We start from the raw sequence: 27989 nt of genomic DNA on the forward strand, positions 1-27989 counted from the left end.
ACTATAGTAGTGGCTATAATATAAATACCTTGCAGGAATAGACAGGAACAAGTTCATCACCATTTAAAGCAAGTTAGTTCCTACAGCCAACTCTATTAATCAAGAATGGAATTTAAAATGATTGTAAGCGCTCTGGGGCAGGGTCTGCTTCTTTGCTGTGTGATTGAACAGCACTTAGCCCAAGGGCCTTGATCCACAACTTGGGCATTAGGCATTACTGTCACACAAACAAATAATATTTGCCTAGTGTTCTCTCATTTAAAGAATGTTACTTTAAATTATGGAGACTTTTTAATGAATTATTTTTGGCTATAATTACTACTTTTAAAGTCCAGATCTTAACAATTTTAGACTGCCGTCTTGCAAGGGCCTACACATTTAAAGCTAAAGGAACCACCATGGTGCTGTATCTACCCTGTGAGGATTGGTACAAAGGCTGAGCGTGGGGTACTTGCTGCTCTTGTACTGTGTGTGTGTAGGGGGGGAAAGGATATCTCCTCCTCCCTCTGCGGCCACCCACAGCACAAAATTGAAATGCTGAGGCTGGACAAAGGGGGCAGGATTTGGCCTTTTAAAATTGAAAAGTTGACCAATTGTATTTAAAAACTGTCAATTTGAAGTAGCTCCTACCACAGACTTTTCGCTGGCAAACAAAGTCAGTGTGAGCGGCCGAGGTGTTTTTCAACCTTTTTATCTTTCCATCCTTGCTTTAAGTTAGCAGAAACCAATTGCTTGAGGCGATGCTGCAATTACAATCCTGTGAGAACCCCGAGCGACAACGCTACTTGCACATCACCCCAAACGTTCATGTGTTCAGTTAAATTCGGTCATTTTTCCTTTTGAAAACAGGCGCTGAGCCTCCCGGCCCCGTATCTCTTCGAGGCCTGACCACCCCCAGCCTTTACAGATTTTTGTCACAGAGGGGGCGAGCAGCGCAGCGGGCTCAGTGGGGGGGCCGGGCTCAGGGGCGGGCAGGTGCGCTGGGTCGGGCTGGCACAGGCGGTACAACTCCCGCCCAGGCTCAGACTTTATTATGCCCCGGCAGCCTGGCTGCTCCGCTCGGCAGGCGGGCTCCACGGCCCGAGGCTGCACCGCCGCCCCACGACCCGCTCGCTACTATAGCCCGCCTGACCCCAGCGCCAGCCAGGGGCGGGGCGGGGCGGGGCGGGGCGGGGCGGCCCTGGCTGGCGTCAGCGGTCGCGCGATGCCCGTATGGAGCGCTGCTATATAAGCGCCGCGCGCCCGCCCCTCTGCCTCTGCCGTGAGTGACGCCGCCGCAGCCGGTGCTGCTCGCCCCGCTCCTGACTCACCGCTGTTCGCTGGGCCGCGCCGCCCCCGCCCGGGAATAAGTCGGTCAGGAGGACTCTGTGCAGCCATGGTGAGCGGGCCGGGGAAGGGCGCGTGGCGCTTCCCCGCTGCCGCGCGGCTGCTGGCGCTCTGCCAGGCCTCTACTCGCCGCGTGCTCCCTCCCTCCCTGCCTGTCGGCTCGCCCGAGCCCCGCGGGGCGGCGGCTCCCGGCCTCGCTGCCGTGTGTTACATCGGGGCCTTTCTCCTCTACCGGTGCTGATCCCGGCGGAAGCGGCGGGCTGGCAAGACCCCAGCGGCAGCGACCGCCTGCGCTAACGGGGAGGCGGGGGGAGACGCTGCCCGGCGGCGAGGGAGCGGCCGGGGCAGTTTGTAGCTGGGGGTTTCGGGGACGTTCCCTCACATATCTCGCTCCTGCCCGCTTTGGCCAGTAGGCTCGCCAGCTCTGCCCCTCCATGCAAAACGCGGCCAGTTCCGGGCGGTGGGGGGGAGGGTTGGATTCTTGGGAAATCACGAAAACATCTTTCTGTGGCTGTATCTTGTTTCCCCTGTAGTTTTATCTACTCTAGAAAGCCAATGAGTCAAACCTAAATAGCTCTTACAAATTAAATTGGCGGGTCCTGTGTGGTGTACCTCTGCTGCCCTTGGACCCCTCTTTCATTAGCTGTGAACCTTTATATCATTAATGGGATTACAACACAGTGCAATTTGCAAAACAGATACAAGTACTTTAAAAAAAATCCTAGTATATATTACCATAAAAAGAAAGGGTGCTTGCCACATATATATAAAAATACAATAGCAGCAATAAAATACTTATATACTGTTGTCCTAAATCACTTAATACAGGGATTGTCTTTCTGATCTCTCTAAGTAGCACATTGCAGAAGTTATACATTAGATTGTTCTTTCTTTATTGTTACTTAATTATTCATTTTATGTGCTATTTCATAAGAAGTCAGAGCAAGTATACTAGTGTAGTTGTCATTCCCCAAATGAATTTAAATCAATCTCCTGATAGATGCACATCTGTGATTTGTTGATCACACACCTCTTTGTTGTTTATCGCCTACCTGCATTACGCCTATGATACTGGCATTTTTCTTTTTGAATTCTTGCTGTGAAACAAACACTGGTTAAACTGTATTACAGATTTGTATGTCTCTACATGCTTAAAGAGACAAGGTGGGGGAGGTAATATCTTTATTGTACCAACCTCTATTGGCGAAAGACGAGCCCTCATGGTACACAGAGCTCTTCAGGTCTGGGAAAGGTACTCAGAGCTATCTGTTTGATCTTATATTTAGTTGTAACACTGAGTACCCTTCCCAGACCCAATGAAGAGCTCTGTATAATTCAAAACCTTGTCTCTCACACCCTTTATCTTTCTAATAATCAGACTGACACAACACTACATACTACAGACTAGACTCTGGTCTACGCTACAGAGTTAAGTAGACGTAAAGCAGCTTACTCTGTCTACATTAAAATAAAGCTCCCACCAATGTAACTTGCCCACTACATCCATTTAATAACTCCACCTCCATGAGAGGCATAGCCCTTAAGTTTATGTAATTAGGTTGATGCAAGGTCAGTGTAGACACTACATAGACCTGCTACCTTTCAGAAACCATCCCACAATCCCCCACAGTAGCAGTTAAATCGGTGCAACAGCTCCTGTGAGGACATGCATGACTGACACAAGGAGCATAGTGTGTACTTGTAAAACCAATTCAATTACTGTGGTGGCTGTATGACAACATAACTTACATCAACTTAATTTTTTAGTGTAGACTTGCCCTATATGATTAAAGTAATTATTTTGGAGGTGGCTAGATGGCATGTTCCATAAAGACACAAGTCAGTGGAGTGTTTCTGATATTTTCCAAGATGCGTAATTGTTAGAGTAACTGTACAAAATGCTGTTTTTGAAACTGGATTCTTACCCTTCCCCCCATTCAGAATCCTTTTGATATGGACTCTAATAAAAGTTATAAAAACTGTAGTTACGGACATATCTAATGTTCTCAATTTTAGTGAAGGTAGAATGCTTTAAGCGGCATACATACAATATTGACCCGTTTGGCTCTAGTTTCTAATATTCATAATGTTAATGTTTCAGGCATTTAAAGATAGTGGCAAAGCACCTGTGGAACAGGAAGTAGCAATTCACCGAATTAGAATTACCTTGACGAGTCGCAATGTAAAGTCCCTTGAGAAGGGTAAGTAACACTTCTTTTCTTTTTTAGGGTTGCTTATGATTTGAAGTCTCAAATGTTTCAAAACATAACTTCAGCTGGCAGCTTCCCTAATTGACAGGTTATTAGTCTATAAGCTGTCAGTTGTGTTTAAAATTCTTTACCACAGCCATTGACCTACTCTGCCAGTGACATAAAGTAAACTATGGAATAAACTTGTTACTTTAACCTGCTTTAAATGCTTACTTTATCCATACTAGCCAAACTGTTTAACTATGAACTCTCTTGAACAATGTTATAGCTATGTGTTGTAAACACTCTCCTAAAATAGCTATGCCTGGTCCATGCTCTCAAAGCAAAATGTGTTTAAACCACTTTAGTTTATACTCTTAAGTCTTTATATAGTTAATCTAACACTGTCTAAATGCCATTATGGACAGGCCTAAAAAGTAAAATTACAAGTGACCTTACTAATTCTGGGATGAGCAGTTTATGCCATATGTAGTTGGCCATGAGGATAAATTGTAAACTGAATTACTATGATTATTATTTACGCTATTCTGAGCCAACGTTTTATGTGAAGTGGAATATCTAGTTCAATTAAAAAAAGCTTTTGTAAACAGTTGTGTATTCTTTTACAGTCTGTGCTGACTTGATCAGAGGTGCCAAAGAAAAGAATCTAAAAGTGAAGGGACCTGTTCGCATGCCTACTAAGGTACTTACGGTTTAGGTGGCAGGAAAACCATGATTAATTCTCCAAGATTTTATTTGTAAATTACAAATAGTAAAATTGAGAAGGGGTGCAGTCTGATTAAACTGGATTGAATATATTTAAACTCTAACCAGTTAATGGATTAGTTAACTGGCATAAACATATGACTCAATTGTTTAATACAAAACATGCTGAAGAGAAAGGCGGAAGAGGATTTTGACCTGCTTCCTACCTGCATTCCTCTCTTTTGACTTAAGACTCCTTGGCCAGCTATGAAAAGGAGGTGAATAATGGCCACTAAGATAAGTAGAGCTAATTTTTGACAACTATGTAAAAAATACTGCAAGCAATATTTTAATTACATTAGAGCTATAGAAAGTTTTGATTCTAGTCAAAACCTCTGCATAAATCTGTCTTCATTTATTGGTTACTACTCCACTTTCTGTTATAGACTCTGCGAATCACTACTAGGAAAACACCTTGTGGTGAAGGTTCTAAGACCTGGGATCGTTTCCAGATGCGTATCCACAAGCGTCTCATTGACTTACACAGTCCCTCTGAGATTGTTAAGCAGATCACTTCTATCAGTATTGAACCAGGTGTAGAAGTTGAAGTTACTATTGCTGATGCCTAAATGCCTGTCATCTACTTTAATAAAAGTTGATTTGTAATTTTTTTACTGTTGCTTTGTGTTTTGTGAAATAGAATCTTGACTAGAATCATGATTCTTTCATGAATAAAGAACCGAAACAAAGTGGCATAACAATCAAGAATCTAGGCCTTTAGAGGGGAATGGTTGGCCAAGACTTCAGTAGAAATGAATGTTTACCATTAATATAGAACTGCTTTAATGTATTTTGAAGAAGGGAGTGCAGTGTGATGTAATGTTTCAAATAACCATTAAACCCTAAAGGAACATTAAAATAAGGAGAAAAAAATTTTTCATAGTGAATTTTATTTGCCTGGAACTTCTTATAGGCCAGTGGTCCCCAGCCTTTCTGTGACCAAGAGCACATTCATGCCTTCAGAAGAGTGTGGCGGCATGTTCTCTGGCGGATGTGCTCCTCTCCTTTGTTCCTTGGCACCAGCCCTGGCAGTGGGCACACATAAATGCCCCAGCGGGCGCCATGGCACCCACAGGCTCCACATTGGGGACCACTGTTATAGGCGGTAGTCGGTCACTTTTCTCAGATAAAGTCTGGTTTGAAAGTGAACTGCAAAGGCTCAAATCCCTTTTAGTTTGCTCCTTTATGATGTATAAAGAGAGGCTAAACTTCTTTTTAAAATCATGCTTGTTAAGGAAGACCAAGAGGTCCTGGGGATACTTATTGTGAGACTTTATTTGAAGCAGTGAGCATATTGAATATTTAACAAACACCTTTAATCTCAAATGTGAATTCAGCATTGAAGTTAAATAGCTGTTAATTTTTAAACAGGCTGACTAAAAAAAACCCCTCCCCTCCCAAGTGTAACTTTCTCTTGTATTTCACTAGTCTTGGGGCTTGTCTTCATGTGCAGCGGTGCAACTGCACCAGTGCAGCACTTCACTAAAGAAGCTACTATGCTGACGGTTTCAGAGTAACAGCCGTGTTAGTCTGTATCCACAAAAAGAAAAGGAGTACTTGTGGCACCTTGGAGACTAACATTTATTTAAGCATAAACTTTCGTGAGTTACAGCTCACTTCATTGGATGCATGTAGTGGAAAATAGAGTGGAGAGATTTATATACAGAGAGAACATGAAACAGTGGGTGTTACCATACACACTGTAACAAGAGTAATCAGGTAAGGTGAGCTATTACCAGCAGGAGAGCCGGTGGGGTGGGGGGGGGCGGACCTCTTGTAGTGATAATCAACCATTTCCAGCAGTTGACAAGAATGTGTGAGGAACAGGGTGGAGAGGGGAAATAAACACAGGGAAATAGTTTTCCTTGTGTAATGACACATCCACTCCCAGTCTTTATTCAAGCTTAAGTTAACTGTATCCAGTTTGCAAATTAATTCAGTTCGGGAGAACTCCCATTTGTGTAGTTAATCTACCTCCCCAAGAGGCAGCAGCTATGTTAACAGCAGAAGCTCCCCCATGGATGTAGCACTGTCTGCGTAGGGGGGTTAGGTTGGTGTAATTACATCACTCAGGGGTGTGGATTTTTCACCCCCCCCCCCCCAAGTAACCTAGTTACACTGATAAGTCTTTAGCATAGACCTGGCCTAAGTCTTCCAAGTTAGATGGAACCTGAATTCCTAGTGTTGTTGTGTATAAAGCAATGAAAGAAAACGGGTCCAATTTTTGGTTTGTATATCCTTTAAGGGCCTTTAAAGATCTTGCAGTAAATCTTCAAGAAAAGGAAGGACCTGATATTTCAATCCCCAGTATAATTCAGTTAAGGACTGAAAGAAATGCTTGACTATTTTATTCCTTGCAGATATGTTCACATCACCACTCTAGTGTACTCTTGAGGGCCTGTTGCTCTGTGAACTCAAATTCCTGCAGAAATAGGCATTTTTGATGCTTGGAGAATAGACTGGGCTTCACCTAGTGTCTTCAAACTTCAATTCCTTTCTGATACACAGTATTTCTGATTATGAAATATACTATATACCCAATCAGACTGTTAGAAAACATTTCTAAATATTTTTCCCTTCTTCCTGTAACTATTTAATACTGAACACTGAATGAAGTAGTCAAGCAACCTCGTAGTGAAGTGCCTTAGAGAGATGGGGGAACAACAATGTGCTTTGACCACCATAAACCAACTAAATGAGCTGTCACTGTAATTCATTACATGTTGTCCTCTAAGAACAAAAATTTAAAATTCTACAGAATCCAATTAGTATATATTCAGAATACTTTATCCCTTACAGCTAATTTAGTCTTCTACAATGATTCTCCTAAATGACACCAATTTACAGGTTTCTGTGATGGATAAGAACAGTGAGCTATCTATTCCTAAACTAAGTGGTTGTGGAAATAGCTACTCATTATGTATACTTCAGTATTTTATAAAAGCCCAACTCCAGCTGCAAGATGTTAGACCATCCAATTTATGTTGTAAAACATTTCTAGATTGGCCGATGAATGGCTTTTTAATGATTATTTGCACTTTTATAGCACCTTTTTATGAGAAGTTTTCAAAGCATTTTACAAAAAGACAATAGTTTTCCTATGAGAAGCTCCTGTGAAATACAAGAATTAATCAACAAATTTTACAGAAGAATATGCTGATTGATATAGATAAGTTGACAGAGTTTAAGGCCACAGAAGACTGCTAGATGATTTAGTTGTGCTCCTATATCACAAGTCATTAAATTTCACCCAGTTATACTTGTATTCAGCCCACTAATTACTGTTTGGTTATATCTTCCAGAAAGGTATCCAGGCTCAATATGAAGCCATCAAGAGATGGAGAATCCACTACTTACCTTTATTGTTAAAATATTTTCTTTGCTGTTAACATTTTGTGCTTAATTTCTAATTTGAATTTTCTCTGGTTTCAGCTTCCTGCCAGTGGTTCTTGTTATACTTTTCTCTGCTAGATTAAAGAGTCATAGAATCATAGAATATCAGGGTTGGAAGGGACCCCAGAAGGTCATCTAGTCCAACCCCCTGCTCAAAGCAGGACCAATTCCCAGTTAAATCATCCCAGCCAGGGCTTTGTCAAGCCTGACCTTAAAAACCTCTAAGGAAGGAGATTCTACCACCTCCCTAGGTAACGCATTCCAGTGTTTCACCACCCTCTTAGTGAAAAAGTTTTCCTAATATCCAATCTAAACCTCCCCCACTGCAACTTGAGACCATTACTCCTCGTTCTGTCATCTGCTACCATTGAGAACAGTCTAGAGCCATCCTCTTTGGAACCCCCTTTCAGGTAGTTGAAAGCAGCTATCAAATCCCCCCTCATTCTTCTCTTCTGCAGGCTAAACAATCCCAGCTCCCTCAGCCTCTCCTCATAACTCATGTGTTCCAGTCCCCTAATCATTTTTGTTGCCCTTCGCTGGACTCTCTCCAATTTATCCACATCCTTCTTGAAGTGTGGGGCCCAAAACTGGACACAGTACTCCAGATGAGGCCTCACCAATGTCGAATAGAGGGGAATGATCACCTCCCTCGATCTGCTCGCTATGCCCCTACTTATACATCCCAAAATGCCATTGGCCTTCTTGGCAACAAGGGCACACTGCTGACTCATATCCAGCTTCTCGTCCACTGTCACCCCTAGGTCCTTTTCCGCAGAACTGCTGCCTAGCCATTCGGTCCCTAGTCTGTAGCTGTGCATTGGGTTCTTCCGTCCTAAGTGCAGGACCCTGCACTTATCCTTATTGAACCTCATCAGATTCCTTTTGGCCCAATCTTCCAATTGGTCTAGGTCCTTCTGTATCCTATCCCTCCCCTCCAGCGTATCTACCACTCCTCCCAGTTTAGTATCATCCGCAAATTTGCTGAGAGTGCAATCCACACCATCCTCCAGATCATTTATGAAGATATTGAATAAAACCGGCCCCAGGACCGACCCTTGGGGCACTCCACTTGATACCGGCTGCCAACTAGACATGGAGCCATTGATCACCACCCATTGAGCCCGACAATCTAGCCAGCTTTCTACCCACCTTATAGTGCATTCATCCAGCCCATACTTCCTTAACTTGCTGACAAGAATAGAATAATAGAATATCAGGGTTGGAAGGGACCTCAGGAGGTCTATGGGAGACCGTGTCAAAAGCTTTGCTAAAGTCAAGAAACAATACATCCACTGCTTTCCCTTCATCCACAGAACCAGTAATCTCATCATAAAAGGCGATTAGATTAGTCAGGCATGACCTTCCCTTGGTGAATCCATGCTGGCTGTTCCTGATCACTTTCCTCTCATGCAAGTGCTTCAGGATTGATTCTTTGAGGACCTGCTCCATGATTTTTCCAGGGACTGAGGTGAGGCTGACTGGCCTGTAGTTCCCAGGATCTTCTTTCTTCCCTTTTTTAAAGATTGGCACTACATTAGCCTTTAGTCCTGGTGTTTTCTGCCCTTGAAAGTACTTACATGCTACACTGAAGTCCTCTCTCAGGTTTTTTGATAAGCCAAACATGTTGAGCTCTTTAAATCTCACAATAAAGCACTCTGTCCTCAAAAACTTGTTGTGCCTTTTATGCAGCTTCAGTTTTTTTCCATTTAAAAAATGGACACTAGAATTATATACAGAGGTAAAATCACCTCTGGTGTTCCTACTCACCTGTTTATACAGCCCAGCATTGCATTAGTCCTTTTTGTGCACAGCATCACAGGGAGCGCTCATGCTGAGGTACCTGTCCACTGTGATTTTTAAATCCTTTTCAGTCATTGATTTCCAGGATACAATCCCCCATTCTGTAGGTATGGTCTGCATTCCTTAGAGATATATAACTGCATGTGGCTGTGTTAAAACACATTTTCTTTGAATGGGCCTGGCTTACCAAGCAATTAGAATAACCTATATGGCTATCCTGTCATCATTTACCACTTTACCAATCTTTGTCATTTGCAAATTCTATCAGCCATAATATATCACTGATGAAAATGTTGAACAGTATTGAAATTAAAGCTACCTGCTTGCTCTGAGGCTCTGCTTCCTATGTAATAGTTCTTTCAGTGTGGATCAGGCCATGTCTACACTACAAAATTAAATTGACTAAAGTTAGGTTGAACTACAGCCACCACAATGCACATCCTCATCAGGAACACTTGGACCAACTTAAGTGGGGCATTATGGGGCACTGACAGCCAGAGCCCCACAGCCTAGGCTGACAGCTGGAGTCCCACTGCCCTAAGCCAACAGCCAGAGCCCCACCACCCAAGACTGACAGCTGGAGCCCTTTCACCCTCAGTTTGACAAGCTGAGCTGTCTGCTCCCAGCAGCAGGGCTCAGCCTGCCAAAGGCAGCAACAGGCAATGTAAGCAATGCAATGTCTACATGGACACTGCATTGACCTAACTACATCAGCCTAACCCTCTTGTGGAAGTGGGATGGTGTAGCGGGGGAGTTAAATTGGTGGGAAGAACACTGTAGCATAGGTCAAGGTAAACTGCCTTACATGTGAGGGTGATCTGGCTGCAATGTGTCACCCTACTGATCGCTAGGGTGTATTCGGCTGATCTGGCTGGCGAGGCTGGTGTCCCCTTCCCCCCTCACCGCTCCATGTGCATCCCTCCCAAAGCTGCAGGGTCAAAGAGGACAACCTCCCAGATAGAGGAGTACTGTTCTTCGTCAAGGGTATACAGTAACTGCCCTCCCCTGCTAGAACCTCCAAACAAGATCAACCTGACTGGGTAGGGTAGACCAGGCCACAGACTCAGTGACAGACCCAGGCACAAAGAGTAGTAGTCTCAATCAACAGTCCTGCATTTTAACAATGACTTCCCCAGCCTTCCTGCAACCACAATATTGCTGCCACTAGCTTTAGACTATCTCATAATCAACCAGTCTGGATTTAATCTTAATTCTTTTTCTGGGTAAAAATGCAGGTTTAACCAGACTGTTTGAAAACAATGGCTGGGAAGCTCCAGGCTTCTCAACCTCACGTTTCCTTTACGAAGGGTTGGCTGGTACGCCAGTGCCCTCTGCCGGACACCCAGCCGGCTCTCTACGTGAGTGGGTGAGCGGCTTGACCCCAGCCCGCTTTGGCGCGGTCCGGCTGTCGCTTTGCAGGAGCGTTTGATGCTATCCCCGGTGAGCTGTGGGGCGGTCGCAGTTCAAGTCCCAGCTGCTGCTGCCCCTCGCTGGTAGCCGCGCTAGCGAGGCCCGCCGAGGCAGGGTGGAGACAAATGATAGTCCCGCCCGGAAGCGGGGCCCTGGCGGGGGTGACTCCACGGGTGGGGAAACGGCCGGGTGCTGCTGCCGCCGCCCATCTGAACGGCGAGCTCAGCCCCCCAGGCCCGTCCGAGCCGCGGATCCATCATCCCAGGCAGGCCCTGGAGGGACATTAGGGGCGGGTACCTAATGCCCCCACCACACACGCGTTACAGACGTTCCCCCCGAGCTCGGGCCGGTACAACTGCCCCCTCCCCCCGTCAGCCCTGAAAGAAGAACCGGTAACTGGAAGCCCAGCCCGGGGGCGTCCGGGTGCTTAGCGCCACCCCAGTCCCCAACCGTCACAACGGGGTTGCCGCCGGCAAGTGTAAAACGAGCCACCCCCCCAGGCGGCAGCGCCGGCGGGCCTCCCACACGCACCTCCTACTGCGCACCGGGCCGGGCCCGCGGCCAATCAGGGGAGGCGCTGGCACCGCGCGCGCTAAAAAGGGCGGCGGGTGGGGGCAGCTGCAGGTTGGAGCGCGTGAGGGGTGGGGGGGCTGGAAAGCAGGCGAGCTGCGCGCGACGCTCAGCTGGCGCTAGCGGTCTCTCCTCAGGTGGTGCGCGGGAAGGGTTGGAACCGCCCCGACTCTGAGAGCGGGCGCACCTCCCCTTCCCCCGCGCGGCCCGACCCCCTCCCTTGCGTCGGGAGCCGGGCTCAGGAGGGAGCGGCGGCGGCTGCTGCCGCCTGGTGCCCGCTGCCGCCTGGTGCCCGCGGCTTTCCCGCGGGCCTTCCGCTCTGAGCCGACAGCCCCGCCGCTCTCCCGGGGGCGGCTGAGGAAGAAGCTAGTAGCTCCTCGCGCGCCTCCAGCCTGTGCCCGTGATGAGGCGGACCCCGGCCGTGGGCCGCTCCGTCCTCTCACCTAGACTCGGTGGACAGCTGCTCTCCCTCTGCCATAGGCAGCTGCGGGGCTCTGGGTGCAGTTCCGGGCTCTGCCACTGCGTCACTGGGCCCCTGGGGAAGACACTGCCTCTGCTTCCCCTCTGTGAATGGGGACAGAGGGGGCTCTAATAGGGTGACCAGACAGCAAGTGCGGAAAAACCGGGACAGGGGGTGGGGGATAATAGGAGCCTGTCTAAGAAAAACCCCCAAATATCGGGACTACCTCTATAAAATCGGGACATCTGATCACCCTAGGTTCTATAGAGATTTATGCCTCTGTTCATTAGGGCCAAACTCTGCCCCTTGCATCCTAGTGCCATGTGTTCCCCAGCTGCGGTCAGTGGGAGCCCTGCATAGGGATAAGAGGGGGGCAGAATTGAGCTTACTGTGAGTTTGATCTCGTTAGGGTGCTGAGCACCCTCACTTTGTGAGTCACAACACTTTGGATGCCTTTTGATAGCTACAAAGGAAAGGGAATGATAGAAGTGCTAACTATCCCTTTCAGATGTACCTATTTACAGGACTGCCCATGTCACTGGTCTGGTACTGTAGATAGTAAATGTTTTGGATTTCCTGCAGACTTTTTTCATGCTATCTGCAGTTTTAAAGATTTTTTTACATTGCAGAGCATTTTTAAAGAGTAAATAACTACAAGTTTTTTGGGGGTCATGTCTTTAGATCTCCCTCCATCCCACCCCTTCAGGAGGTGTATATATATATTTTTTAACTTAAAAGCCTTGTTTCTTGCATACTCTCCACCATTTGCATGTGAGAGCATGTGTGTTTTGTTTCTTATTCCTCTATATGTTCACAGGTTAAGAGAATGGACTATGTGGAGGGAAGCTATGCATCCTCAGCAGGATCTGGCGTGTTGGACTTCACCTGTTATGAGGACTTAATGGGTAAAACCTCACCCATGGAGTTGTCAGTCATACCTAATGCTGATGAACAGCAGCAGGAGGTGGGGGTTGTTTGTAATAATTTCTTCTAATGATGTCTTTGCATTTAAGTAGCAACAACTCAATAACAAGTTTCTCTGTATTGTGAACTCCCTCCCTTTTTCCAAGTCTGTTTCCTTTTCCCTTTACTTAAAAACAAATCATGTCCTGCAGCAAATTAACATTCTAACCAGTACTTACAATGTTTGTCTTAAGCATTTGAGGAACTAAAGGATTGTAGGGTAGTGCAGAAGTACACGTGGAAGTTTGCACAACACCCAGCTGGAGTATGCCCAGTTCAAACTAGTATTCTTATCTTATTACTAGCTTACTCTTACCATGAGAACCAAACTGTTTTACACTCTTGCACTTTGCCTGCAAGCCTTTTAACTTAGTAATATAACTATTGCATTATGCCAAGATCTGGCCTTGTAGGTTTTTTTTCTACTGGTCATGCTATCCTACAGCAACAGGTCTACTGCTTCTTTACCTCTTGGTCATCACTCTATCCATTCTGCCTTTTTGGCAGAGTGATGATGAAAGGAGTAGTCTGAAGAGTTGTGCTAATGAAAGGTACTAAATAGACAGGCTGGATGGGAAGGGAAGGATTATAGGGATCCCTCTTTCTAATAGAGAACAGTGGGGAGACCCAGTTGGGTTATTTTTTCCTTTTAGTAGCTAGGAGGGGAGCTAGCAGCAGCAGCTAGGAAACATCCCTGACTTCAGCAACCAAGAAGGCTTCCTCCATGACCGTTTCTGAAGGGACGATAAAAGGGTTTGTGGCTTGGCGATAGGCACAAGGTGTTCTTTTTTTACTGAGCCTCAGTAGTGTGCCTTGAACCATATAAAACTGGAGTATGGACTTTCCATTTATTATACAAGCAACACAACTTAGATACACTTTGCAGAGTGACTAGAAGGTGGAAGCAGTTCAATTTTTTGTAATATATATATATATATATATATATATATATATATATATATATATATATATATATATATATATATATATAATAAAATGTGCTGTTGGTGGATTAACATTGGGCTTGTTGTGTGAAATAGACATTTTAAAGAATTTAAATGAAAAGGAGTGGATAGTTTAGCACAGTAAGAGTTCTAGGCATAAGGGACAGCTTGGAGAAGACATGAAGATAAATGGAAGGATACTAGTACAAAAGTCATAGTAATGTGGGTGGCATGAGATGGAATTGTGTGGTGTGGGGAAAAACATCAGAGATATAAGGTAAAAACAAAAACTCTGGAATCCTGAGTCTTTGGCCTACAGACTTAACTATAAATATTTTTTTTTCAAATGAGCAGATATATCAACCTTTGAAAGTCTACTTGAGAGTCAGACCCTTCTCTAAAGCAGAACTTGAAAGCAATGAATCTCAGGTTAGTTGTTGTCCATAAATGACTTATTTTTTTGTCCTCCGTGGAAAACACTTGCATTTCATCTCAAGAATTCTAAAATAGAAAAAGCTTCTGTAAGTTTTCAGTTTCTAAATTTTGTAACCAATAGACAGCACTTTTCCTCACTATTAAAGTTGAGTGCCTCAGAAGTGACAATTCCATCTCCTAGAAATATGCTACTTATCAGCAGTCTTTACTGTCTCACTGATTCCTACAATACAGATTTGATAAATGTGGAAAGCCAAACCAGAACAAGATTAGCGTATTAAATTTTGTCCAATAAACTGTTCTGAATGTGGCATCTGTACAAAGTCTGACCCTTAATCAATCGTTTTTTTTCACATATTAAAGTAAAATATGTGACAGGTAACTTAAAGGCTGAACACAGAGAAAATAAATATCTGCTGTGCACCAGTAAAACTTGTCCAGGTTCTAGGAAAATAGATGGTAATATTGCATGGCTTGCGTGTTATGCAAGGTAATGACTTTGTGACTGATGGAGCAGAAGTAATTTGCTCTTGCCACTTGAGCTGGGTGAAATTCTCTGTACAAATATTTTATTTGCCAAAATATTTTATTTTGGGTTGTCTGAAACTATTTTGAGAAACTTGTAAAATAGTTTTGGACCCCCAAAAAAGTTCTGGTCTAGATTCATATGATTACTTAGGCCCTCCCACTGCTTTTGTACCAGTGGTTAGGGCATTTACCTGGGAGGTGGGAGATCCGTGGTAAAGTTCCTGCTCCAATGAATATTGAATTATTTATACAAAGTGGAACAGCTTCAACAGGAGAGAGTAAGAGCCAAACCAAATAGCCAGTAGCCTGCTGGTTAGGGCCCTCAGCGGGGAGATTAGGGATTTGAATTTGGGACTCCCACATCCTAGCTGCGTGCTGTAACCACTAGACTACTGGGTATATGAGCACTACCATTTCCTCCTGTGAATTGAGTCCTTCATTTAATCTTTTAAAGTAAGTTAGGTTGAACAAAACATTTATTCAACCTGAAAGGCAACTTTTTTTATTGACTTGCAATTTACCAAGAATTAAGAACAAAATTGATTTCAATTTGGGTTGAACCTAAACTTTAAGAATTGCCAGTGAATCGAAAAATAATTTGCCCAGCTCTAACTACCACAGTTATCAAATGGATTATGTTATGGTTTTATAATACTTAAGAGGCAGAAGTTAAATCGTGTAAACTCTAGAAGTTTCTTTTCCTAGGTTACAAATAACAACACCATACATTCAAACTGAAACTCTTCAAATCCAGTTTACACTCCATTTAGGCAGTTCATAGTTTACATTTTGTCCAGAAACAAAATATGGAGAAAACTAGTCAGTTTCTAATGCATCTTATTTGCAGGCTCTCTTGCATGAGTATGATACTGCAAAGCTTGGGTTGCAAACTCAACAGGTGTTCGGAGTGTGTTGCAAATAGGAGTGGGAGGAGGGGATCCTGGAAACATTTTTAATGGTCTTGGGTATTGTAAAAGCGTACCTTTTACAAAGCCCATGTTTTGGTCCAAATCTTATATTAGTGTCCCATTAAAGTTTTAATGCACCTCTTAAATATTTTAACCTATTTTTTACAATGTTGAAGCTCTGGTAGACAAAGGTGTGCGCTTCTGGAAAGCTATTTTAGAAAGAAGAACTTCTATGTCTTTGCTTTAGGACTGTGTAATTATTGAAAATCCAGAAACAGTAACTCTACAGGCACCCAAAGAATCCTTTACGATGAAAAACAGTGAAAAGGGGATTGGACAGTCTGTACACCAGTTCACCTTCACTAAGGTAGGCTAACTTTCATGCCATGATCTTTACTAAGAAAGCAGTTTTACCCTATAGGAAACCAAAGTTGTGGCTTGTTCTTCCATTTTTAGTTATAGTGAAAGTTTCTGTTTGTATAACTTGTTAACTATGACCTTTCAAATTTGAATTACTTGTGGTATCTTCTCAACTTCCTTTGAAACAAAACACAATGTACAGGACTGATATTCACTGTTAATTCATCAGGAAGGGTATATTTTCACACAATGCTAATTAGATGAGAGAAGGAAATGTATGTAGTAATCGTATTGCTTTCTTTGATTAGATGGTGTTTACAAAAGCTTCTTGCAGGCAGTATTATATGAAACAACATAGCACAAGAAAATAATGTGACCACATACATTTTTGTGGTTTCACTATCCCTCTCAATCACAATTGCGTATATAGGTATTGTAGGAGTGTGTTACTTAAAACTGGCATCTAGAAAGGTATATCTTCCAATTGAGAAGATGGAAGCTTTATGGCTTGTCCTTTTCAAACCTGATGCCTAGTTTTTCTTTTCTTGACACATGAATGCAAAATCCAGCAAGGACAACAGGAGTTTCTGTTCTCCCAGTATCAGGAGAGTGGTTTGCATAACCTGTTGAATAGCTTCATATTTAAGACTTGGTCTTTCTCTGAGTAATTTTTTGAATTGTAGATGCACATTTCTATATGGCTCCCTCCTATCCTGCAATACAAGTATAGGTGATTCTTCTTCCAGGATACTTGGCATGTGATGAGGAGCTCAGGCTATTCTTGGTTCTTGCCAGTTGAACGGTGGTCAGAAATAAATGTGAGCCTGCATTTATCTCAGTCGCTGGAATTAAACATGCATGACATGAAGCCCAAACAGAAACTTGTGATCAGTTATAGGGGATCCAGACAATGAAGCTGATACAGTTTGTTCAACTTTCTCTGTACAACTAACTTACCTTATTACTCAACAGTGAATGGTATAAACAAAAGTTCTTTGTACCATTTAGTAATCCATTTTTCAGCTGCTCCAGATGTCATTTGAAAATTCTTGTTCTTTTTTTGGTTAGGTCTTTGGTCCAGAAACTACTCAAAGTGACTTTTTTGAAGGCACAATGAAAGAGATAATAAAAGCTTACATTGATGGAGCAAATGGACTAGTGTTTACCTATGGGGTTACTAATGCAGGCAAAACATACACTATTCAAGGTAACAAAAGCAAATGTTACTACTTTCATAAAATCCAGTCAACACTTTATGTGAAACTAACTACATATAATACACTTACTTTTCTTCACAGGTTCTCCAAAAGATGGTGGTATTTTGCCTCGTTCTCTTGATATGATCTTTCACCACATAAGAGGAAGACAATATCTGAAAATGAACTTGAAACCATACTTAAGCAATGATGTAAAGAAGCTAGATGTGACCCAGGTTAAACAAGAGGGAACTATAAAAGCTGCTGTTCTTGCTTCTCTGAAAGAGGTCAGTGACCAAATATTTCCTTGTTACTTAAGTTAACATCTAAATCTTCCCCTTAATTTAAAAAAAAGAAAAAAGTGCTTAGTACTTTTTTACAAGGTTCTGCTGTAGTGAGTTCCATTGTCAAATTTGTGTAGGCTCTGTAGTGGTCAATTAAGATATGGAGACTTTTAAGAATAAGAGCAGCAGGTCATACGTGCAGCATAGGTTAAACCTTTTTAATGAGAACTTTGTGGAAACTAAGTCCCCTACAGACAGGGGAAACAGAAGTGAAAAATATTATAACATTAGTTTGAAACCTGCTAATGTTATACTGTTGAGGGTCACTTCCAGTTTATTGTGTAATTCTTCCCAAGATAACATCTATAGAACCTTGATCTCCTTCTCAGACGAGGTGTCTGGCTGTAATGTACCTTGAATAAAAAAAAGTGTACAAATTTGGTCGCTGCTCTCAAAATCTGTGTGAAGCTGAAATCAGGCTACCAAAATGATTCCGTTCCAGCATGACTAAGGTTTTATGTAAGGAATAGAAATTTATTGTGGGTAAATAAATAAATTAAATTTTTCAGAAGTATCCTAGCCCCAATGAAATTTCATTGGGGAGTCTAAGCTCCCAAATTGGTGCATTTCAAAATTTTCTCTTTGATACGTGTTAAGAATACTATCAGTCTGATAAACCCAAAATGTACACTCCTACTCTTCCATTTTAAAAATCTATTATGTTCAGCCCAATGTGTCCTGTGCCGAAATATATCTGGATGACTATGGGATTAGTGAGGTGGTTAGGGGGTTATCGTCCCTCCCAACTGTCTTTTCCGTTGTCTCCAATAGCCGTGACTGCTTTTGGAATAGTCCAGTTAACTATCAGAGACTCATTTCTCAACAAATGAGAACAGAAATTATTCTAGCAGCTCATTCAAACCCTGCAAATCTAAGTTTGATGGATCCAAATCTGATTTAATAATGTTAAATAGAGATCAGAAAACCTCAAATGAAAAAATGTGAAAGACCTAGAAGAAAAGGTCTGTGAAAGACAGGTGTCAAAAGAGTACTAAATCATTAGTGGGAGTCTTGTACTACTGAAAATTGACATAATCTGAACTTTTTCCAGGTAGGATTCGTAGAAAAAGTTTTATTCCTGAGGGCATTCTGCACCTAAAATAAAATTCTGCACATAATATTTTAAAATTTTGAAAATTTTATTTGTCAAATGTGGAGGCTGCCAGCATGGCATTGTCGACCACTGGCTGCACAGAGGTGGGAGATCATTGCAGCTTCCCCCTCTTCCCCGGGACATGGACTCAGCAGTGAGGCTGCACCCAAGTCTGTCACGGTGCAAGAACTGGGCCTGCCCCAGAAACACCCCAGGGCCATGCCCCTCCATGCCAGGTGCACCAGGTGTGGGTAGGAAGGCTCAGCAATGCAGGATTCAAGTGTGGAGGGCCTTAGTGTTGGGGGGATCCAGGTGTGGATTGAGAGAGTGCTGTGCAGGGCAATCTGGGTGTGGGCAGCTCAGTGGAGGATCTGGGTGCAGAGGGGATCTGGATGCACCAGGGTTTTTTTGGGTGCAGTGGTAATGGGACTCTGCAGGGGGGTCCAGGTGAAGGCAGTTGGGGGTCAGCCGAGGGGAAGGGTCTGGATGTGGGGGGGAGGGGGTCCAGATGCTGGAGGAGTGGGACTCAGTGGGGTGAGGATCCAGGTGCAGCTGTTTGTGGATCTGGGTGTGGGTGGCTCATCGGGGTGGTCCAGGTGGAGGAGGAGTGGGGCTCATTGGGGGGATTCTGAGTGCGGTGGGGGCGGTGAGACTCAGCAGGAGGATCTGGGTATGAGCGGGTCTGGATGCATGGGGATTGGCAGATAGGGGAGCAGCTCCCTGTACAGGGATCCCTCCACCTGCAGCTGAGGGGTGTGTGTGTGTGTGTGTAGTTTTGCAGAGCTTCCTGCAGCCAGGGGGAAAAATCTGGGGGTAGGTCTGACCTGGACCTGGCTGCCATGTAGGGGAAGAAGTCCTGCCCTACCCAGCCTGGACTAGCAGCTGGTAGGAGCTTCCAGCCAGGTCCTGTCTCTTGCCCCAGTCCTGTCTCTTGCCCCACAGTGACTTACCTCTCTGGTGGCTGCCCTGGGCACCTGAAACTTACTGCTGGGGAGGGTCGCATGACTGCTGTTGTGGCTTTGCAATCAGTCCTTTTTCTGTGGGGAACATAAATTCTGCACATGCACAGTGGTGGAGAATTCCACCAGAAGTAAAAAATTAAATACATAACCATTCCTTTTCTAGAGATTGTTATTTGAAAGGCTTCTGTTTTGTTCCTTAAACTTGACCAGCCTCCTGTACCTCATTCTGAAGACATTGTCTATACTACCCAAACTTTCCATCAGTTAAACTGTTGTCTGCTTCATTGATCTCTGCTTGAATGGCTGTAGTGATTTGGATGCTATGGGACTATGAACATCAGACTTTTTTTTATGGAAAAGGAAGGGTAAGAGATTAAAACTGTGTACTAGCAGGTACACTCAAATGTAGAACAAAACTATTGACCCAGATTCAACTACCATCTCTATGCTGACAGTTCACAGATCTTCTACTCTACACCGGACCAGTCCAAACTAAAATGTAAGCATCTCTGACATCTCCTCATGAACACCTAGCCATCTGCTGAAGCACAGAATGGCTATAACAGAGTTCTTAATCTCTTCCCATCTTCCCTCCCCCCACCCCCAGCTCTTTCTGTGAGTCACTGGACAACACCACCATCCTACCTGTCACTCAGTCTTGTAATCTGGGTATCCTCTATGATTCAGATCTCTAGGTCCTCACATCCAGGATATATCTAAGTCTTTCAGATTTTTTTCTGTATAACATCTCTAAAATACAGCCTTTCTTTTACATCTACCTAGCTAAAACTCTTGTCCAGGCTGTCCTCTCACATCTTAATTACAGCAACATCCTTTCCTCTACCTTTACAAATGCAATTTTGACCCACTCATTTGTTCAGAACGTTGCTGCAAAGAACCTTCTCCTAGCTTGTTGCTTTGATCATGTTTCCTCTTTATATCCTCAAATCTAAGTTGCTGTCTTCACTTTTGAGGCCATTTGTGGCCTATCCCCCACTGTGTCTATCAGTCCTTTGCTATCAAGATGTTGATTTGTGCCTCTGATTGGCCCATGCCAGCCATGATTGCCCGCCTGTTAAGTTTTCAAAGAAGCACTTTGTGCTTTCTCCCATGCTAGTCTTCATGGTTGGGAAGAGCTCCTCATAAACCTCTGCAAAACTACACTATCCTACAAACCCCTCCTTAAATCTCTTTGCCATGATGCCTGCAAAAAATTAACTGCAGTTAGGCCACTGGTACCACTTCCTGTCAGACAAGCAGTATTGCCTTACTGCTTCCTTGTGCTTCCCTCATAGGTGCTGACTCTGTGGATGCTCCAGGGCTAGAGCACCCATGGGGGAGGGGAAATGATGGGTGCTAAGCACCCATGAGCAGCCAAATCCCTCCCAGCATCTCCTGCCCACAGTGGATCAGCTATTCCACGGTGTGCTGGGGGAGGAGTGAGGGTGGGGTGCTCTTGGGGGAGGGCAGAGATGCGAGGGTGGGGTCGAGATCCCCTCCCCCCCCCGGCACATTAGAAAGTTTGTGCCTCTGGCTCCCATATCCATCTGTGGTCTCTTGTCTTATACTTGGACAGATTGTAAGATCTCTGGGGAAGGGGCTATCTTGTGTTTATACTGCTGCTATCACAGTGGAGTCCTAGTTGATGACTTGGGTTCCTAGGCACTATGGTAGTATGAACAATGACTCCACTCTGAATTCTTGTCAGAAGGCTTTCAAGCATTCTGGTGTTAGCAAAACTGAAACTTACAAAAGAATTAGGAAGGAAAACAAGCTATTATAATGTTACAGTTCCAAAGCTGCCATAACAGTCAAGAGAGCTCATAAATGAACTTGATGAGGATGTCTTTTATGAATAGCAGATAAATGGTAACCTGACTACTTGCATCTGTCTTATATTTTAGTGCATACAGCAAAACCTTCTGAACTTCTCTCTGAATTGCAAAGGCTTCATTCCTTCTGTTACTATGGAGTTTTAGTGGTCTATGGGAAGGTTGTTTTTCATGATTATAATGCAAACAAGTATGTAGAGGACAGAGGAAGAGAGATGTTTGGATATACTACTTTGGAAAAATCTGAACAAGCTGTGGGACTTTAATGACAGCAGAGCCAGCTTTTTGTTTTTTGAAGCCTAATTTTGGATCTAGCCAGATGAAATTTGGGGTAATTTTGAAATCTACATTTGACAGATCCCTTTTATATTGATCAGTGGTTTTCAAATTTCTTTTCTGGTGACCCAGTTGAAGAAAATTGGTGATGCCCGTGACCCAGCAGAGCTGGGGATGAGGGGGCTGGGAATGAGGGGGTCTGGGGTTTGGGATGGGGGGTTGGGGTGCAGGAAGGGGCTCTGGGTTTGGGGGGCTCAAGGCTGGGGCAGGGGATTGAGGCACAGGGTTCGGGCATGGGCTTACCTCAGGCGGCTCCCGGTCAGCTGTGCAGTGGAGGTGCTAAGGCAGGCTTCCTGCCTATCCTTGCACTGCAGACCGCACTATGCCCCAGAAGCAGCTAGTAGCAGGTCCGGCTCCTAGGCAGAGGTACACAAGCAGCTCTGCACGGCTCTCACCCATAGCCACCGCTCCCCCCAGCCTGTGTGGAGCTGGTGCTTGGGGCGGGGTCAGCGCACAGAGCCCCGTGGGCCCCCTGCCCGTTTCGCCTAGGAGCTGACCTGCTACTGGCTGCTTCTGGGGCACAGTGTGGTGTCAGAACAGGTAGGGACTAGCCTACATTAACCTGGCAGCACTGCCGCCAGGACTTCTGACACCCCGTTGGCAGTGCTGAGCAGAGCCGCCGCAACCCAGTGCCTTACATTCTGCGGCCCAGTACTGGGTCATGACCCACAGTTTGAAAACACTGAGATTGATCAAGTTCTGGTAACATAGCAATATTACAAATTTGAGATGTTCAAAGCAGGTATATTCAAGACACTTGTCCTGTTCATGTAGTTAAAGGCCAGAAGGGACCACTAGATTATCTAGTCTGTTATTGGTGAAGCTTTTGTTTCTGAAGTCCTTATAGTTCAGTCATAGGTTGACATGTATATCTAGATGGCCCCAAACCATCCAATCTCTAACTACTTTATTAAGAGTATTGCTTCACTTTGTCTACAGTCTTATACTTAAATTCCATTCAGGTAGGTTTTTTATATAACCTAACCCCCCTACCCTCCTTTGTTTAAACAAAGTGGACATCTTTACCTTTTTCAAGTAAATTTGCACTTTGCTTATTGGTTTACAATTGAAAGAGTTCACGGTTTACATTTTGTTAGATGAAACACCTCTGACTTTCCCAATAGTGACAAATTATACTATTCATGTGAGAAATCAGAATCTGAAGTTCTGTTCTGTTACTTAACTCTTGAACATGTAGAGGAAGCTTTCATATTTTAACAGCAATTAGTGTACATGTACTTACCTGTGTACTCCCATCTATGTGAAATACTGACTGAAGAATGGTTGACGCAGGGTCAAAATAGGAGGAGGAGGAAATGTAACTGTGGGAGGGGAAGTCTTATAAGAAGCGCATACCATTTTTTTAGGGGAAAAGGCAATATGCCGCATTTATTGAGAATACAGCAGTTAGCATATGACTTTCACTCTCACTCACACACTCCTGCCAGTTGATGTTTATAGTTACCAGTCCAGAGTCTGGATCAATCTAGTGGCCAGTCAGAGTTGTTGCAGAGGGGCTCTGTGGGTCACTATCCAACGCTTCTGGAGTTGTGGCAAGATGAACCCGAAGTCCCATGGCGAAGCACCCTGTTCTTATAGTCTTTTTTTCTTTTTTTCTCTCGTTGAAGTCTGTGGATTTTGCCGTGTCAGTTTGTGACCGGTTACTCCTTAATTGGTGTTATCTTATTGTTAACATTCTAAAACACCTCCGAGAGGGTCATCCTGTCCTGGTTTCGATTTAATCAATTGTCTTGTCTTTAGGGGTGCCAGCCTCCACCTCGGGGTTGTCAATCTGCCCTTCCTCACTTATGGATGCACGTTGATGGTTCGCTGGTGTCCTTAAATTTCTTTACTCCTCCTTCCTTGACCATCTGACTTTAACAATGGCCTTCACACCTTGTCTTTTCCTGATGCATACATTCCTCATTCACACAAACAGTCTTTTACAGAGACCTTCAGACAAGATAACATTTTGGAAAGGATTATATGATTACTAAAGGGATTGCAAAAGAACCTTACACAACTTAATTTGCAATGCATACAAAAAGCAAGACCTTACAGTAAATACTATAGTGAAATCTTATCCTAAAACAAGAGTGACCATAATCGGTCATAAGGACTGTTCTGGTCTGTCCCTGCCTTAACATCAGTACAGACACTGGCAGTGTGTCAGATGCGTTTCTGCCAATGTGCCAGAGGGTCATTCCTTTCTGCTATTCAAAAAGGGTGGCTGGCAGGATGATCAAATCATACATTAATTCTTTATAGTACAAATATAAAATCCTGCTCCTACAGAAGGCGATGCCTGGAGCTCCATTCAGCATGACAAAGATCAAGTTGTTGGCGTGGGGGAGCAGGTGGGCACAATATTTAAGAAAAGAGGCTGTGGCAATCTGATTCTAGCCTCACTACTATTGCTACTGTTGCAAATGTAAAACTTCTAGTAAAAACAGTGGCTGCCAGCAAGGGGCCAAGAAATCATGACTTAAGCTAAAATTTATATTCAAACTCAAGAGTTCTACTCTGATTTTGCTTCATGGCTAGTTTTCTTCTTCTTGCAAAAACTACAGTTTATGATCCTTCTGAATTGTTTTTGTAGATTGTAATTAAATAACCTTTTTCAAAAACTAGTATTGGAGGTGAAGACAAGCCCAGCATAACATTTCTTCAACTATGATCATATGTTAACTTGGCTACAACAACTTTTTATTTTCTCAAGGACATAGAAGATACTTCGAAATCTATAATTCAGAGTGCTTCATTATGTACCTTGGAATCTGTGTCTTCTAGCAGCTGTACTTCAACAAGTCTGCCTTCTGACCTGCTAGGTAAAATACACTTGAATTCATGGGGGAAAAATGAAGGTGTCTGCTGCAATTGTTTTAAGAATGGAGGGAGTGGAAGCAGAGAATCTTGTAATTGGCAGCCAGTAGAAAATTTTCTAAGCTTTAGAGATTTAACTTGCTTTCAAAGTGTGAAAATGTAGAAGAGAAATAACAAATTTAAAATTCTCTTTGATATCTTTGCCACATTTAAGTAGTGGCTTAGTTTGCTAGGCAAAAAAAGGTTTGGTCAGAACTTGTGGCTAGAAACATCAAGTTGGTGGTTGGCGTAAGAGGAGAAAATAGGAAAACCAGGAAGTATTTGCAAGTCTGTGTTTGAGTTGTAGATTTGATGGGCAATGTTAAATGTTTGGGACTAATCTGTCAAGTGTGCTCATGCATTTGTGTTAATTAGGTGTATGCAAAAAATTCGGAGAAGTAACAAAGCTTAAATTTTGTGCACAAAATTGTTTAATAGGGACTTTCTGCCATTTGAATTTCTGAGGCTACTGAACAATTTCAGACTCGCTGATAAGGCACTTGGGTAACTTTTTTTAATCATCTTTAACAGTGGAGGACTCTGTTTTACTTGACACTGGTGGGACTAAGCATCAGAGAACACAGTCTTCAGTGTGGGTTTCCTTCTGTGAAATTTATAATGAGTATGTGTATGACCTTATGGATGTATTGGCTATATCAAAAAATCAAAAACGCAAAGTTCTAAGAATCTGTGAGGATCAAGGAGGAAACTCTTATATAAAAGGTAATGACATTACTTTTGTGACTTTGGTTGTCCTATACAAATATTAATGACTTGATGTATTTGTAAACAAGTCTCTTTCTGCAGACTTAAAGTGGATCAATGTTCAGAGTACGGAAGAGGCTTGCAAAATACTAAAAATAGGAAACAAGAACCGAAGCTTGGCTTGCACTAGAATGAACCAGCACTCAAGTAGAAGGTTTGCTGCCTGTAACTATAGATATGTCCTTGTACTCTAGTTTTTTTTGTTAAACTGAAATAATTTAATTATACCACTTTGAAAGCACTTCTGAAAAGAACAATTATTAGTTGATTGCTTAAGACTCTGCTTGATTGTATACTTGCCAGTGTATCAAACCTGTCACTAATTTCCCTTTTTCAGGGGGAAAACTGAGAAGATTATGGCAAAAAAATCTGCCAATAATTGGAGTCCTTGTTTTCTTTACCTCCTTCAGTCTCTTAAGCCTGGTTATGGTACAGAAATTGCACTGGTCTCATTAGTTTCTGTGAAATAGATCAATACAGTTGATTGAGATGATAGATCAGCAGATCTTGGTAAAGGATAAATGGAACAGGATTGGAATGGCTGTTTTCTCTTGGGTCTCAAAGATAGTACTGGGCAACTACTTGTCTCCAGCTGGGGTTTCTCAGGATTTCCTTGTCATCCCACTTGTTCCATATGTGTGCAGGGCCAGAGACCAAATTTAACCTGCAGTACAACCTTTATATGCTGCTGCTCAGCTGTCTACATTTTGCCAGACTAGAATATTGCAATTCAGCTTTCCATGCTGTCTCTATGGATAACAGCTAGCTGGTTATAATTCAGTCCAGAAAAGACTGAGATAATATTGGATTAAGCGGAAGTAAGGGGAAAAAGGCAGAGAATCTTGTATTGAAAAGGTATGCCCACTTGTTACTCAGTTTTATAACTTGGGAGGGTTTTTTATCCTCTGCTGCCTGATGTCCATTTGTCTGTTTCCCAAGGATTTTTTTCAGTCTGTTTTCAACAAGAGATTGTGATCTTTCCTGTTGAACAGTGGCAGCCTGTAGCCACCTACAGAGGAAGGCTACACTTGAACACCCCTTAAACTAATGCAGAACAAAGCTATCTGCTTTCTTAGCAGAACTTCATACATGGAACAGTTACACTGGTGTTCCAGAGAATACTGACTTCAGTTAATTTCTGAGTGTAATTCATTGCCTGTACACACCAAAACTAATTCCTTCAGGAATTGTGATTTGACTATTGGAGTGCCTGTCTGCCAAACTACTTAGAGATTAACTGGAGTGCTCAGACTGTGCAGGAGAAATTGGGAGCAGAACATTCTTAACTCTCTGAAATTTTGCTTCCCTCTTTGGTCTGACAGCCCGAGTAGAACTGCCAGAGCACTAAAGGCTGGTTCTTTCTGAGGGGGTTGACTTAAGATTTTCTTGTGATATTAAAATGTTAATGCACCAGGAAAACCTTACAGAATATTGGGTAAACTGAACAATAAATGATGCATATGCTAGAAACCAGGGTGAATTATCAGACTGACAAATTCCTCCTCTCCTCCTTCCCCCTTCTAAATCCACTCCCCTTATTTTCAGGGAGTTGGTATTCCAAACACTAGTTTCTGTCTGAAGTTCTTGTGTTCAGGGATCCAAAAATGAACCTGTCATGGATCTGTAGATTTCTTTATGCTGCTTAAGCCAAACAGCCTGTGTGACTCATGAAAACCATTCTCCCCCACCCCCCCCCGAAGCAGCTAATTAAAATCCCATCCTTAACTCCCGCACTTCAAGTAACCTCTATTTGCTTCTCTTTACCTTTTGGTTTTTAATGGTATTAAATACTGTATCAACTTTTATTGGCTGTTCAAATTTAATGCATTACAAATATGCTCCTTAACTTTTATTTTGTCTGACCCTTAATTTTCTATTAACCCCACTCAACTTGTAAAAACCAAAATACTAGGTAAAGTTGAACATAATTCTAGATGGAAGTCAGATTGTTGATAATGAAAACTTGTTTGTCTCCCTACTAGTCACAGCATATTTTCTATCAGACTACTAAGACTAAGTGATGAGGCTGAGCCTCGTATTCTTGGAGTTTCAGAGTAAGTGTCTTACTTCCTAATTCTACAATAAAATTTATTATGGGTGTGCTAGTAATTAAACCTATGTCTAAGTTGCCTAACACTGAATTATAAATTGTTCTCTGACCTTTGAGTATTTCAGAGCCATGTTTGCAGCAGACCTTTAAAACTTGGTAAGGGGAAAAAGTCTTGAGTACAGAAAGCTGGCTTTATTGGTCCCATTACATTCCATTAAGATATGGTTGAGAGAAACTTATGAAAATTGCCACTTTCCATCTGTAGCCAGGAAACTTTTGGTAGCCTATTGAAATAACTGAACACGAATATTCTAATCTAATGGTGGGCCCAAGCCATTCCCAATGCAACAATAGAATGTACTGGTCAGGGAACCCCAGATGGCAATAGCCTCTCTGGGAGTGGGGAGAGCAAGACAGTCTTCCCCTGACAACCCCTTCCTTGGGGGCCTCATGTGGGGAACAAGCTTCCCATCTTCTGTAGGGGGAGCTAGGCTTGGC

At 43.2% G+C, this 27989-nt stretch overlaps 2 protein-coding genes across 3 annotated transcripts in view; both read left to right on the forward strand.

Annotated features, from left to right (window-relative positions):
- The first annotated feature begins 1222 nt into the window (after positions 1 to 1222).
- RPS20 (ribosomal protein S20) lies at positions 1223 to 4890 on the forward strand. Its single transcript, XM_084621990.1, has 4 exons — positions 1223 to 1378; positions 3428 to 3527; positions 4145 to 4218; positions 4667 to 4890. The coding sequence occupies exons 1-4, from the start codon at positions 1376 to 1378 to the stop codon at positions 4847 to 4849; spliced, it is 360 nt and encodes a 119-aa protein (XP_084478116.1). The 5' UTR covers positions 1223 to 1375; the 3' UTR covers positions 4850 to 4890.
- Positions 4891 to 10852: 5962 nt separating this feature from the next.
- The window catches only part of LOC311516637 (kinesin-like protein KIF20A), a 49771-nt gene continuing 32634 nt past the window's right edge, over positions 10853 to 27989 (forward strand). For both annotated transcript variants that reach the window (XM_084620918.1, XM_084620919.1), the window contains exons 1-10: positions 10853 to 10913; positions 12731 to 12877; positions 14175 to 14249; positions 15939 to 16058; positions 17120 to 17258; positions 17350 to 17534; positions 24534 to 24642; positions 25208 to 25399; positions 25484 to 25595; positions 27424 to 27495. In XM_084620918.1, the coding sequence (XP_084477044.1) occupies positions 10902 to 10913; positions 12731 to 12877; positions 14175 to 14249; positions 15939 to 16058; positions 17120 to 17258; positions 17350 to 17534; positions 24534 to 24642; positions 25208 to 25399; positions 25484 to 25595; positions 27424 to 27495 (1163 nt within the window). In that variant the 5' untranslated portion in view covers positions 10853 to 10901. The remainder of the gene's footprint in view (positions 10914 to 12730; positions 12878 to 14174; positions 14250 to 15938; positions 16059 to 17119; positions 17259 to 17349; positions 17535 to 24533; positions 24643 to 25207; positions 25400 to 25483; positions 25596 to 27423; positions 27496 to 27989) is intronic.

The sequence above is a fragment of the Lepidochelys olivacea genome (genome assembly GCF_965140295.1).
Source record: "Lepidochelys olivacea isolate rLepOli2 genome assembly, chromosome: 2".
NCBI lineage: Eukaryota > Metazoa > Chordata > Testudines > Cheloniidae > Lepidochelys > Lepidochelys olivacea.

What these genes read in the sequence shown, in the direction of transcription:
- RPS20 (XM_084621990.1), top strand. An exon ending in TGTAAAGTCCCTTGAGAAGG is followed by an intron (nt 3,528 to 4,144) that starts GTAAGTAACACT and finishes ATTCTTTTACAG; the next exon opens with TCTGTGCTGACTTGATCAGA. An exon ending in CTGTTCGCATGCCTACTAAG is followed by an intron (nt 4,219 to 4,666) that starts GTACTTACGGTT and finishes TTTCTGTTATAG; the next exon opens with ACTCTGCGAATCACTACTAG.